Source organism: Camellia sinensis, chromosome 9 (assembly GCF_055761805.1).
Source record: "Camellia sinensis isolate YWXY chromosome 9, ASM5576180v1, whole genome shotgun sequence".
Lineage (NCBI taxonomy): Eukaryota > Viridiplantae > Streptophyta > Magnoliopsida > Ericales > Theaceae > Camellia > Camellia sinensis.
In genome coordinates this window covers 135,055,316-135,069,081 of record NC_138969.1, presented here as the reverse complement: position 1 = coordinate 135,069,081, position 13,766 = coordinate 135,055,316, and the positions used below count along the sequence as shown (strand labels likewise).

At 37.5% G+C, this 13,766-nt stretch overlaps 1 protein-coding gene and 1 long non-coding RNA gene across 2 annotated transcripts; one reads left to right on the top strand and one right to left on the bottom strand.

The window, feature by feature from the left end:
* Positions 1 to 920: 920 nt before the first annotated feature.
* Positions 921 to 2,714, top strand: LOC145798769 (uncharacterized). The gene is made up of 2 exons (XR_014340331.1): positions 921 to 1,057; positions 2,439 to 2,714. It is a non-coding gene; the product is annotated as an uncharacterized LOC145798769 (long non-coding RNA).
* Positions 2,715 to 3,548: 834 nt separating this feature from the next.
* Positions 3,549 to 11,481, bottom strand: LOC114264658 (senescence-specific cysteine protease SAG12). The gene is given in 3 exon segments (XM_082887700.1): positions 3,549 to 4,141; positions 4,476 to 4,744; positions 11,306 to 11,481. Coding segments are annotated over 3 exon segments (1,038 nt in total).
* Between the last annotated feature and the right edge of the window lie 2,285 nt (positions 11,482 to 13,766).

Below are 13,766 nucleotides of genomic sequence, written 5' to 3'. Positions count from 1 at the left end.
TGTGGAATCATTATGTATGCTAGGTGTTTGATAAAATGCCACAATGGAATAATAGTGCCTATCCTTTTGTTTATTGGTTTGTTCTGCTTCTCTCTCTCTTTTTTTTTTTTCTTTTTTTGTTTTTTTGGTTGAGAAAATTGTTGTCTATGAATTTAATGCAGTTTGTAATGTTTTGTTGGCTTAATAATGTAATTATAGAAAATTGTTGCCTCTTTTTATTGTCATTGCTTCTTGTTTATGAAAGTGTTCATGCATTACACCATGAGATAAATAAGCAAAGATGCAAGTTTTCTGGAATTTATTGTGTCCTTGTGTTTGTGTTGTGTCATGTTTGTGTCCCATTCTCTGTGTATGCTACGTAGATATGTGTGTCTATCAGGGATTATGATTGAAGATGGTGACACAAACACACACATCATTTGCAAACCACCTTAATAATGGCCGTTGAGCATTCACGGTTTTAGTGTTGTTGTGGGATCTAATAGTAACAGTGACGTAATGTACCACTGATTATCATATTTTGTATTAAAATTGGCTTGTTAAAGCTTTTAAAAATAATGGTCACCAAAAGTTTCTTTGCTACTTTCCAATCTTTTTCTTTGTTACATAAGAATTCTTCATACATTACAGGGGTCGAGGATAATTCCTTTTCTTTATTTCATTTTCTTCTGCTAATTTTATTTTGTACAAGTTGTAGTTCAGGTAGAGAAGCTAAAGTGACTTCTTGACTGATGTTGAATTGGCACTAACATTGTATTTAATTTCTTCCAAGTTATTTTTGTGATGGACTCTGAACCTTTTCCAGATTGTTTTAGGTTGAATGTAGTCTAAACTTTGAATTGGTTGTGGATTGGTCACCTTGACCCATATAACTATCATTAATTGGTTACTGTCTTTTTAGTACTTCATGTATCATTGTTAAGTCTTCTTTGCCATTTTGTTATATCATAGATACAAGAGAAGGAATAATCTGTCTGGGCTTCAGCCCTAAACTGTTTATTTTGTCTGTGATAGAGGCAAAATCCGGAGGAAGAAGCTAGAAGGACTTGACATAAGGGTAATTCATTTTCCCCTGCTCAGTATTGTATTTTCTGTGCAAGTACAATTTTGTGTGTTCTTTATTATGAGGAGCTTCAAATTGATGAGAAATCACTTTTGATGATGTTTACTCTAGGTGCCAACTATTGAAAACATAAATAAAAATTATTATTATTTAATAATTTATTCATGTTTTTGGCTGTTGATGGATGCTACAAGCTTGTGTATCACACAGATGCCCATTTTTAGATAAATGATGGAACAAAAGGTTTTATATGAGTAGCTTATCAAATATTTTTAATGTAGTTTTATACAACTGAAAATGCTTGCTTGGTTTTCCTACTTGCTGTTGCGATCTCTATTATTAGCCACATTTGAGCATGGGGGGTGGCTTGTCATCAGACTTTTGTTTTAATTGCAGCTTTTAGGAATTTGAACCTGAACAAAGTTTTTGATTTTGACAATTCAGGGAATTTAGTTGACTTATATTCAGGTAATGATTGTTTTTTATGTTTTCTTAATGAAATCTTAAGAAAAGTGAAATAAAGAATGAGGACAAGTTTGATATTTTACCATTATACTGCCACAACTGATCTCCCTTTAGTGATGCTAATGAGAATCTGCTACAGTTTCTAATCATGTATTTTTATTGACTATTTATCATTGTTTGAGCTTGTTTGTTTTGTATTGTGCAATAGTTTCTACATAGTCAGTAAATTTTTTTGTTCTATGCTTCTATTGAACTTCATGTACATCAACATCTCCATTGAGTTTTGGGTTTAACTTTCTTTTTTTTTCATCTACCTGAAGGTGGGTAAGGTTCTTCTAGAGGTTGGCAGGAGAAATTCTTGGGCGGAACTTGTTGGCAGCAAGCTTATTTGCATGCTAACCAACATGTTTTATGAAGTTCCTAACATAACTGTTTCGTTCTTCTTTTTGGGTTTTCAGCTTTAAAAACTCAAGTAGTCTCTATTTTTTTTAAGTTGGATTTTAGATGCTTTTTTAATGTTGTTTTTTTTTATTATTTAATTGGACACAAATGGAGCCTACTGTTGTTCGATTGTTATTGAAAAACCCTCTTAGCTGATTCAATTGTTAATTCTCTGATTACTCAACCCTGTTTGATCTCTTGCTATTGTTGCTGTTGTTGTTGTGTCTTTTTTTTTAGAAAGTAATTTGTAGACATTATATTGATCAAATTGCTAATAGTTTAATTGGAGTTGCTTTTTATTTTTGGCCATTGAATTTATTTATTATTTACAATATGCCAGTTTTGATATGTAAACCACATACTTACAAAAAAAATAAGACTTGTCAAGAATTATTTGTAGTCTAAATTTTCTCTATAGATTTTGAAATTGAAAATGATACTTATGCTCATTCAATCATTTTTATTGCAGGAAAGAAGACAATATGAAGCATCAAACAATGGATGTCATTTCTCGATTTGAACATTTTTTATGGAGGTCTTTATAAAATGGCGTCATGAGTAATACTTTTGAGTACTATTGTAATGTGACAAGTTTATATATACCTTTTAGATTATGGCGTGGCCTATTAGTTTGCTAGAAATATTGGATCTATTTTGCATTACAAGCTTATGTAATGAACCTTTTAATTATGGTGTTTTGTATATTTTGGAATTATGAAAATGCAGACTCTTTTACCTTTTACAATTATTGAATATTGAGCTATTAGAATAAAAAAGTGTTTTTATAGATATATAATATGAGTAGGGATAAGTGAGAGACAACCATTAATGGTTAGCAAATCATTAAAAATTTTAAGTTATATATTATTGGTAATTGAATAGTAAACGTAGCCTACAACCGCGGCTAATAACTGTTGCTGCAAATAAAATTCAAAAAGAATTCTATGGCTATAGCGACAGTGTAAAACTGATGGAATAGAGTCAAAATATAGCAGTAGTTTACAAAATGTCGCAAAAGTGAAGGATATACAAGCAGTCGACCTGTCGCTATAAAGTTAGCGAGTAATGGGTAAATTTAAGATATAGCGACATTTATAACTGTCACTACATCGATCGTCGCAATAAAAATAACTATACCAGCGTTTGAGGACAACGTCACTATAAGGATATGCCGACGGGGCTATTGCGGCGGTTTGACTGCCACTATTTCAACCGCGGGTAAAGGTTTTCTAATTTTTAGCGACGCTTTTTTCTGCTTTTAGCGACAATTTTGGCCACTGCTAAAAGTGAAATTTTTTGTAGTGATTCTCACTAGTCATGAATTTATTAGCCTATAGTGGGAGCTTAGTCAATATATGCAAGATGAAGTTTTGTACTATCGCAATAAATAGTGTCAAACAAAGCTTTAAAAACATATTTCACACTTTTATCAAGCAAACCATACATTTTTTTTGCTGAAATTATACATAGTGATATAGATGTGACAAATGAGACACACATAAACTAGAATGTACATATATCCAAAGTACATGAACTTTACACATAAAAGCTATATATAACACAAGTAATCTTTATTCTTTCACACGATTGGGTAAGAAGCTTTCATAGCAATGCCACATAGGCCTTCCTTTGCAGCAATATCTTTTTTCATCCTTATGTATCCATTCTCGCCCCATCCAGAGCCCCATGAATTCTTAATTAGCCAGTACTTAGTCCCATTAGCAATAGATCCATATCCAACCGCAGTGACACCATGGTCAAGGTTAGTGCCACATGTTCCAGTGAAGATGCCACTTGAGTAGAACTGGAAGTTGTATCCACTGGCTTCAATAGCAACAGAAACCGGATGGTTGGCCACTGCTTGCAGAAGAGCCTTCTCGTTATTAGATGGCACATCTTCATACCCAGTTATCTTGGCTGCGGGGGTTGCTGCCTTCTTGCTATTGCAAGTGCCATCTTGTCCCACGTAAGGGTAATTAGCTTCTGTTGTGAGACCTTTATTTTGTTTGATGAATTGGAAAGCGCTATCCATCAAACCGCCGTAACAACCTTGGTCAAAACCTTTAACGTCACAATCAACGATCTCTTGCTCAGACAGTGATACTAGTTTACCAGTTTTGAGTTGGTTAATACCTTCCATAGATGCCACTGCTGAAAACGCCCAACAACATCCTAGGTACATGATAACAACAAAAAAAAGTTAACAAATAGAAAAAGAATTACAATCAAGTTGGTTGCAATATTTTGACAAAATGGCATGACAATAATAGGCTTCATTTTCTATTTACTCTTATTTATGTTTTTAATATAAATACACTCCGGTGTACCAGTGGATGCTTCGAGCGCTACAAAGCTCTTTTTCAGCGACTAATGATTTTAAAATATTCACAACAACGTCACCCCATTTTCTAGTCTTGATACCACTACAGTGTTATCTATACTGATTATCTTGCTATACCGCTATTTAAAATCTTGATTGATATAGATATAGATATCTAATGCTTACCACACTGGCCTTGGTCCTTCACAGGGGTAACTGCACCTTTCTTTCGCCAGTCCATAACAGATGGAACAACAGTTACATTTGCATACCTAAAAGATGTTGGTTTTGAGACAGACATCACTTCGATTGATTGCCTCTTGTAACCATTACGAGAAGCACGAAACTCCTCGTTGGTTTGGTCAGCAAATTGATTTACACTTAGCTTGTATCCTCGATCTACACCTTCATTAAAGGCGTTTATACGTTCCACGTTCTCCTTGAATATCTGAAACCTTATTTTTTTTTTTTTTTTTGATGAGCAAAAAAGAACTTTATTGATGAGAAAGCATACATTACATATGGGAAAACATCAATAAAGAGAGGAGGTGCAAAAAGCATCAAAGTACACCCCCCAATCCCAACTAGGTTGGCACCAAGGGGGATACCCAATCATTTGCTAGCACCACCGAAAGTTGGTGAGAAACCAACAGGAAAAAAGAGAAAAAACACCCAAAGCACCCAGGCCAAGAGTTGATACACCAACAACATCCAACAGCTGCAGAGTCATGGTAGAAGCATCAGAAGCAGAAAACCAGCTGAAGCAGAAGCAGAAAACTAGCAGCAGAGGATACCATATGTTTCTGAGGATACAACAACATCCATCTGAAGCAGAATTATGCTAGAAGCAGAATCAGCAGAACTATACGACCAGCTGCAAGCAAAACTGTCCCAGCAGCTAAAGCAACATGATACAATCCACACACCAGCAGCCACAGCAAAATGATAAATCAGACCATTCCTCCTGCAGAGCATATCAGACCAGCATCACTATCAATCTGCATGGACCAGCTTACCATCCATAATCTCACTACAATCTGCAAAATCTGTGCAATATCACAGCATCTGCAACTGTTGCCTAGAAGAGCATGGAGTTGGATGCACAAACCAGTAGTGCAAAACAGATCAGAATCTGTTTTAGGCCTGAAACCAGCCTCACAGCAGGCCCATGGAGGGGCCTCAGACCATTCCAGCTGCAGCAGCCATCAGATCAGCTTCCAGCTTCCACCTTCCACCTACACACTACTAACAGCCCAGCCTTAATCCTATGTCAGACACCCTCTCACCTGCTTCAAGTTTGTGACAATATCATGTACTGTGTAGTGCACCCCCTTAACATTTGACTTAACCCATAATGCAATTCTTACTTTCAAACTTTCTACCATCTGTGCAAAATCTGCATTACCATTGTTAAATAAGCATTCATTCCTAAGTTTCCATAAGGACCACAACATAGCCAAAGGGACCACCTTCCAAATATTGAACTCCTTCTTCTTCAAATTCATACCAGACCACCAGTCAAGCAAAACAATCACTGATCCTGGTGTTACCCACTGCACTTCCCACCAGCTTATCAGCTCAGACCATAACTTCCACACCAATGGACATAAAAGCAACACATGACTAATAGTTTCGACTTCTGCTTTGCAAAATACACATAAGGAGCTGACATTGATGGGTAGAGCTCCAATCCTGTGCATAAATTCTGCGGTTTTGATTCTCCCTTTCCAAGCTAACCAGCTGAAGAACTGAGCCTTTGGAGGTGCTGCATTTTTCCATATGAAGTTTGAAATAGGAATCCTGGATCCATTAGCTACCTCCAACCTTTCCCACACTGAGGCCACAGAGAATACCCCTGAATTATTGGCTTTCCACAGACAGTTATCCTCAGTCACTGGATTTAGATTAGGAACCTCTGCTAAAACTGCATTTAGTCTTTGTACTTCCTCCTCCTCCCATGCTAGGAGCGATCTTCTAAATGCCAACTTCCAATCTCTGTCCAACCCTCTCCGTTGGTAGAAAAACTGCAAGGAACCATCCTTCTTCACGGATAAACTAAATAGTCTAGGGAACTCACACCTAAGACTCATATCATTGAACCATCTATCCGTCCAAAAATGAATTCTTTCCCCATTTCCCATAATAATCCTAAAGTTTTGTGAGAAAAACTCCGCCACTACACTATTGGATGAAGCTAATGATGCAATATCCTTCCACACAATAGATACCATTGCAGCTGGCATTGGTTCTGGTGTCCACCTACCTCCAATCCCGCCATATCTACTACATACTACCCTTTTCCAAAGAAACTGATGTTGACACCCATACCTCCACCACCATTTTAACAGTAAACACACATTAACATCACTGAGACTTCTCAAACCCAACCCCCCTTGGGCTTTACTTTTACACACCTCTTTCCATTGAACTAAGTGAATTTTCCTTTTAATTTCAGAGCCTCCCCACAAAAAGTTTGATTGAATCCTATCAATTGTTTTAGCAACACCAACGGGCATTTTAAAGATGGATAGAAAGTACTGTGGAAGACTTGACAAAACAGACTTAACTAGGGTCAATCTGCCGGCAAAGGACAAAAATCTCCTTTTCCAAGATGCTAACTTCTTTTTAAACTTCTCCACCACCGGTTGCCAAGTACTTCTTCTCCTTGGATTGGCCCCTAAAGGTAGTCCAAGATATGACAGAGGTAGACTCTGGTTGAGGCAATTTAGTGTTTTAGCAAACTCCTTAACTAGCTCCTCTTGTACTCCAATACCACAAACTACACTTTTATGAAAATTAATCTTGAGGCCTGACATGACTTCAAAACACCTTAAGATTCTTTTAAGCATTATAATTTCCTCCCATTTGGCTTCACAAAAAATAATAGTGTCATCTGCAAATTGTAAATGAGAAATTTTCAGTTCTTGGTGACCAACTGAAGCTCCTCTGATCATCCCCTTGTCTTTGGCTCTCTCCAATAAGATATTTAAACCTTCTGCCACAATATTAAATAAGAAGGGCGATAGTGGATCTCCTTGTCTTAAACCCTTCTGAGGAGAAAACTCTGCTGTGGGCGATCCATTCACAAGCACTGAGATCCTTGATGTAGATATACAGGACCAAATCCAACCCACCCATTTTTCACCAAACCCAAGATTCTTCATCATTGACAGTAAGAACTCCCAGTTAACTGAATCATAGGCCTTCTCAAAATCCAATTTAAGAATGATTCCTGTTTTCTTAGACTTTCTCCACCAATCCACCACTTCGTTTGCAATTAAGACCCCATCCAGGATGCATCTACCAGAGACAAAAGCAGATTGAACTTCTCCTATGAGCTTTGGGAGTACTTTCCTTACCCTTCTAGACAACACTTTAGCCAACACTTTATAAATTGCGCTAACCAAGCTTATGGGCCTATATTCACTTAAATCTATTGGGTTCTTCTTTTTAGGGATCAAAGTGATGAAAGAGTTGTTTACCCCTTTGGCCAACTTCCCATTACGATGAAACTCTTGGAACAACTGAATGAACTCACATTTCATTAAAGACCAGCACTTCTGGATACAATACAAATTGAAGCCATCAGGCCCAGGGGCTTTATTCCCATCACAATCTTGGATGGCTGCCCAAATTTCTTCTTCAGTAAAATCTGCCTCCAATACTTCCTTTGAGTCAACAGAACTAATGGACAACAAAGGCCCTGCCAACTTAGGCCTGCTCTTCCAGCTTTCAGCAAAAACTCTTTCAAAGTAGTTCACCACTACTTGCTTCACCATACTTGGATCCTTCACCACTACCCCATCTACCTGCACTGAATCCAATAAATTTTTCCTCTGCCTGTTACTTGCCATCAAGTGAAATAGTCTAGTATTTTTATCACCATTCTGTGCCCATGACAATCTAGACTTTTGTAGCCACAACCTGTCTTTACTTCTACTTAGATTCCATACTTGACTTCTTATCTCCCTTCTTCTACTCACCTCTGATTCCAACAAGGATCCAGATTCAGCCTTCAAGTCCCACTCATGGAGTTCGTCTTCCGCTTTTTGAAGTTGGTCATCAATATTACCAAAGACCTCAATGTTCCATCTACGCAGATATGCTCTCAGTCTTTTAAACTTAGACATGAGTCTATAACTAGCCCACCCCTGAATCTGAGTCTCCTCCCAGACCTTTTCCACATCCTTTTTAAACTGAGGATGGGATGTCCAGGCATTAATAAATCGAAAAGGTTTAGGCCCCCAATCCTTCCCATCCTCCATAAGCAAAACTGGACAGTGATCTGAAATTCCCCTAGCCAAACCCCATTGTTTAAATTTATACTTCTCTAACCAGACAGGATCAAGTAAAAACCTATCGATCCTACTCCACCTCTCCCCATCCAATGCATTACACCATGTGAATAACCTTCCATGCATATTCAGGTCAATTAATTCCAGGCTATCAATAAGATTATTAAAATCTTTCATTCCCCTATCTCTTCGTGAACAGCCCTTCCTTTCAGTCATGACTCTAATCTCATTAAAATCACCACCCAGGCACCAAGGGTTGGGATAAGAGAGCTTAAGATTTATAAGACTCTCCCATAGTTTCCTCCTCTTCACTACATCTGTCGGAGCATAAATATTGCAGATTACACAATGAAAAGATTGAGATATGATACCTGAAAGAAGAATAAAATTCCTGGAACTGCAGCATTCTATCAACTGGAAAATCTGAGGGTTCCAAATGCAAAGGAGACCACCTGCACTGCCTTCTGCACATACCTCCATAAAATCCATCTCATCCATTGGCCATAGGGACTTAACAAAATTGCCATCAACAGCTTCTCTCTTAGTCTCCTGCAGCAACAAAACATCCACTGATTTTGCCCTCGCCAATGCCTTAATTCTACTCCTTTTTTCAGGTCGTCTAAGACCCCTGACATTCCATGACATGAGTTTCATTAAAACCTCTACCACAGCTCCTGTACTCCTTCATTTGTCCAGCACCTTAATCAGCCTCTCTCCTCCCTTCAACTCTTTTTAAATCTTTTTCCTCCAACTCTATTATTCTGGCCACCACTTCCTCCTCTTTTTCTTCACAGTTTAGTCCTAAAGCCTTTCCTACCTCAACCGTAGCTCGAGCTTCTTTAAGTAACTTGCTTCTTCTTTGTGAATTACTCCTCTGTGATGCTGAAAGGGACATAGCAGCTGCTGCCGCTCGAAGGATCACTCCACTTCTGAGGCTGCTACTACATAGAATCCCCTTCTGTTTTGGATGGCCCCCCTACTCCATTTTTCCTTTACTCTGGTCAACTCCTTTCCGCTTCAGATCAGGCTTCCTTTTTGATCCAGCATTAACTTTCTGAGATGGGCCCCCCTTCACATGGTTGTCTTTGTATGCTGCATCGTCCCCTCTAGCCTTATATTGATTCTGGGCTATACAATCACTCAAATTGGAATCAACTTCCCATCTTGGCCCATTAGTTATGGGCTGGACTTGGGCTCCATGTAGCACAACTTCTAAATTTATTTTGGGCCGACTACACTCCAACCCAGTTTGACTATTTATAAAACCTGAAGTGCACACCTGATCTTCTATCCGTTGCCTTTCCAGCACCCTCGAGCAGCTCGCCTGCAGCTCCCTTTCTTTCCCTAGAGCACGCTCAGCTTCTTTTCCTGCTACTCCAGACATGAAATGATGGCCTCCATCTACTGCCTCGAGTACTCTTTCCACTGTGTAAGCTCCCTTAATTGACACCTCATCAATTTTTGCCACATCCTCATCATCGCTCTGCTCTGCAACCGACCCAACTTCACCTTCCTCACCACCTTCAACACCATTGACAGCTACCTCTTGATGACCATTATCATCCTGGCCCCTTCGTTTGATCAAGTGTTCGACCTCATCGTGCAGATTGGATTCCATTACTTCATTTATCTGGCAGCTATACTCACCATTACATTGACAGATATTGACACAGGGCTCTTCATACACTCTCACTTGATAAGCCCTCCCAGTTCCTAGTAAATTGATTACCGTATTGATGGGCTCCATGATTTTTGTGATAATCCTTACTTTGCCAAACATAAAATGTTTACCTCCCACTGTATCTTCATCGTACTGAACTACATCTCCCCATACCTTGCCAATCGCTTCGAAGGTCTTGATATTCCAGAGATTGAAAGGTACTCCCACACAAGTGAGCCAGATACATCTATCAAGTTCCATTAACTTCCCTTCTTCCCATTCACATACTTCATCACCCCAGTCATGAATCCACTCCTCCATTCTCACTCGTGCTTCCTTCTTCTGCTGATTGGAGCTAAAAGATAGAATTGCCTGCTTCCCTCCCACTTGTCTAACTACCACATCCTTATCTATCCTCTTATAGATCTCCTTCCTAAAGTCATGGAAGGAGAAAAAAGCTTTGAGCTTGAGCAGGACACTATCGTATAACCACCCATTCCCAGCCTCCACAGCTCTAACAGACACATTTTGATTGCCATATTCTCCTCCATTTTGTCGTCCAGTTTTAACTACTTCCGCATATGACTTACCTTTGATTCGCATCATAGGTTGGACAGGGGTCCACTGCTTTTTCTGCGCCATATCTCCCTGCTTAGCATCTGTGAGCATATGTCTACTTTGATTGGACTTGCTAAACTCAGCCAACTTTACCCTCAATGCCCTGTTGTGACACCATAAGCCATCAGCTTTTTGCACTGCCATCTCTGCAGCCACTTTGCAATCGTACCTAACAAATCCAAATCGTGTTCTTGTTGTTTTCCTCCTTTTCCCTGGTATGAAGACATCCTTCACAACTCCAAACTTACTGAACAGATTAAATAGATCTCTAGGGGTCATGGTCTCTGGTATTTCATCAACGAATAGAGATACCAAGTCATTCACCCTTGCTCGACCATTTTGCATACCCGTCCTCCGTTTTCTGAGAACCGGATTCCACCCTCCTTCCATCTCCTCTCCTGGTTGTTGCCTGTTGTAGAAAAGTTTCCAGAAATATCTGAAACCTTATATCCTTCTCTTTTACATCCTTGTAAACACGTCTATGGTGTGCCATCCATTGCTCGTGCCTTTCTAGCATGGTTTGCTAGTTCAAAAGGCGAGATGAAGCTTGAGAGGAAAAAACTCCCAAGACAAAGAGCATGGCCAAGAACATGCATTGGAAATGATTCGTAGAAGCCATGGTGTTAATTAGTGTATGTGTTTATGGGCACACTGACTAAAATTTTGCATGGCTAAGGTTTTTATAGGCAAAGATTCCCATAACATGTCCTCTTCACTGTTGAGGATATAATACAAAAAATATAGTTCTCTTTCTCTTTGACAGCTTAATCTTGTAAATGACTTAGTAGTTAACAATTTAATAGGTTTGTTAAATTATTTGGTGTATGTTATTGTAAGTCAAAAATTAATAATCGTAAAGTAAAAGTCAAAAACACACTTTCCAACTTCTAGATAATTAACTTATTTTAATTCATTGAAATTATTTATATCTAATAAATTATACTAAAAGTTGTACTAAAGAATCTTACACAAATTCTCAAAATAAATTTAAAAAAATATATAAACAACTTAAATAAACTATACCGAACCAAACAACTAACTTTAGAGACGTCTACTTCTACGTGCCTTGCAAAATGTTCTGATTTAGACCTTCCCAAGCGCAACAGAAATTATGTTGATGACCATGAAGCCATGTTTTATGAGAAGATTAACAATGTATGGGATTATTGTAGGATTGTTTAAGTTGAAATAGTGAGATAAATAATTGGGTAAATTATATAAATAGTCCCTATAGTTTACATGATGTGTTAATTTGGTCCATGTTATTTCAATTTGCTCGATTTTGCCCCTTAATTTAAGAGATTGTATCATTTTAGTCCAATAAATAACGGTTGTTAAGTTTGGTAGACAGAAAGTCAAACTATGTGTCAATTTGGTCTCTGTAGTTTACACAATGTGTCAATTGGGTACCTGTCAAAATCGAGCAAATTAAAACAACAGGGACCAAATTGACACATTGTGTAAACTACAGGGATCAAATTGACATATTATGTAGACTTTTCGTCTACCAAACTTAACAACCGTTATTTAATGAACTAAAATGACACAATCTGTTAAATTAAATGGCAAAATCGAGAAAATTAAAATAACATGGACTAAATTGACACATCGTGTAAATTATAGAGATCATTTGCATAATTTACCCAAAAAAATTTATTCTTATACAAGTTTATTTTGTAATGGATATGAAAATATATATGGTAAAATTTATTTTACTCCCTTGTGGTTTGAGATAAAACGCTTTACCCCTCTATCATTCAAATATAGTCAGAAAATCTTCATATGATTTTGGACCAAAATACAACTGTTAATACGTTAACGATAGATGTGAGAAGACCAAAATTAATTCTAAACTTTTTTGGTTATTTTATTTCCCTCTCCTCTCGCATATACATAATTTATAATGTCTAACATTAATTCAATTAAGTCACAACACTTATAAATTTTTAATTATTTATTAGAATTCATAACTTTTTATTCTAATTTTAATTTAATTATATTTTAGATCACAATTAATTCTAAGGGAAAAACACTAATAAATCCGAAGTTTAGATAGTTTGAACCATTTAGTTCTACAAATTATTTTGTAGACTGATTGGTCTCATATTAATATTAATTACACTTGAGCCTATGAATGTTACGCATGGGTTGGCTGTTTGGAGGGATATATTGGGTGTTTAGGTGAGGTTGTAGTTACCAAAAAGTCCAGAAGTATACTATAGCATTTTTTTTTCCTTTTCCCTCTATTGTGAACAAAACGGAAGCTCAAAAATGGGAACGTTAATGTTTCCTTGACGATGTTGTTGTGTTGATCCTCAGTTTGTGCGAGTTGAATGCTGGATTTGGGAACATTATACCTAGAATTCGTTATTCCCCAAATAACATTACAAAATCCCAAAAAACCCTAGAAAATCATGGAAACCCCTTCTATCAAATTTACAGAGGCAAAGCGGCGTGGGCACTAGGCCATCTTAGAGTGCAATTAACATTGAGGACGTAACGTCAATGATTTAAAATTAATCCGTCGACGGTATCGTTAATCGTGTGTTAGTGCGATAACAACAAGTATGAGTGTCTTCGATGTTAGTTTTGTTGACAATACGACATCAAGGTCGATACTCGAAATGGTTTTTGTATTGGTGTGTCATGTGGGGTTTTAGGTGACGTTGTTCACGTCGTAGGTTTGGGATTTACCATTAATTGCAAATGTGATATTATATATGTTTGTAATGTGATAGACACATGGTTTTGTTGGTTAATGTTGTAATATTTTCACGGGTTTGGGTTTTACCAGTAATTGCAAATGTGATGTTGTGCATGTATGTAATGTAACAAATGCATGGTGTTGTAGATAATGTTTGTATGATTGTGTGTGTATTTTGTAATGTTGGGAAATCAAAATAA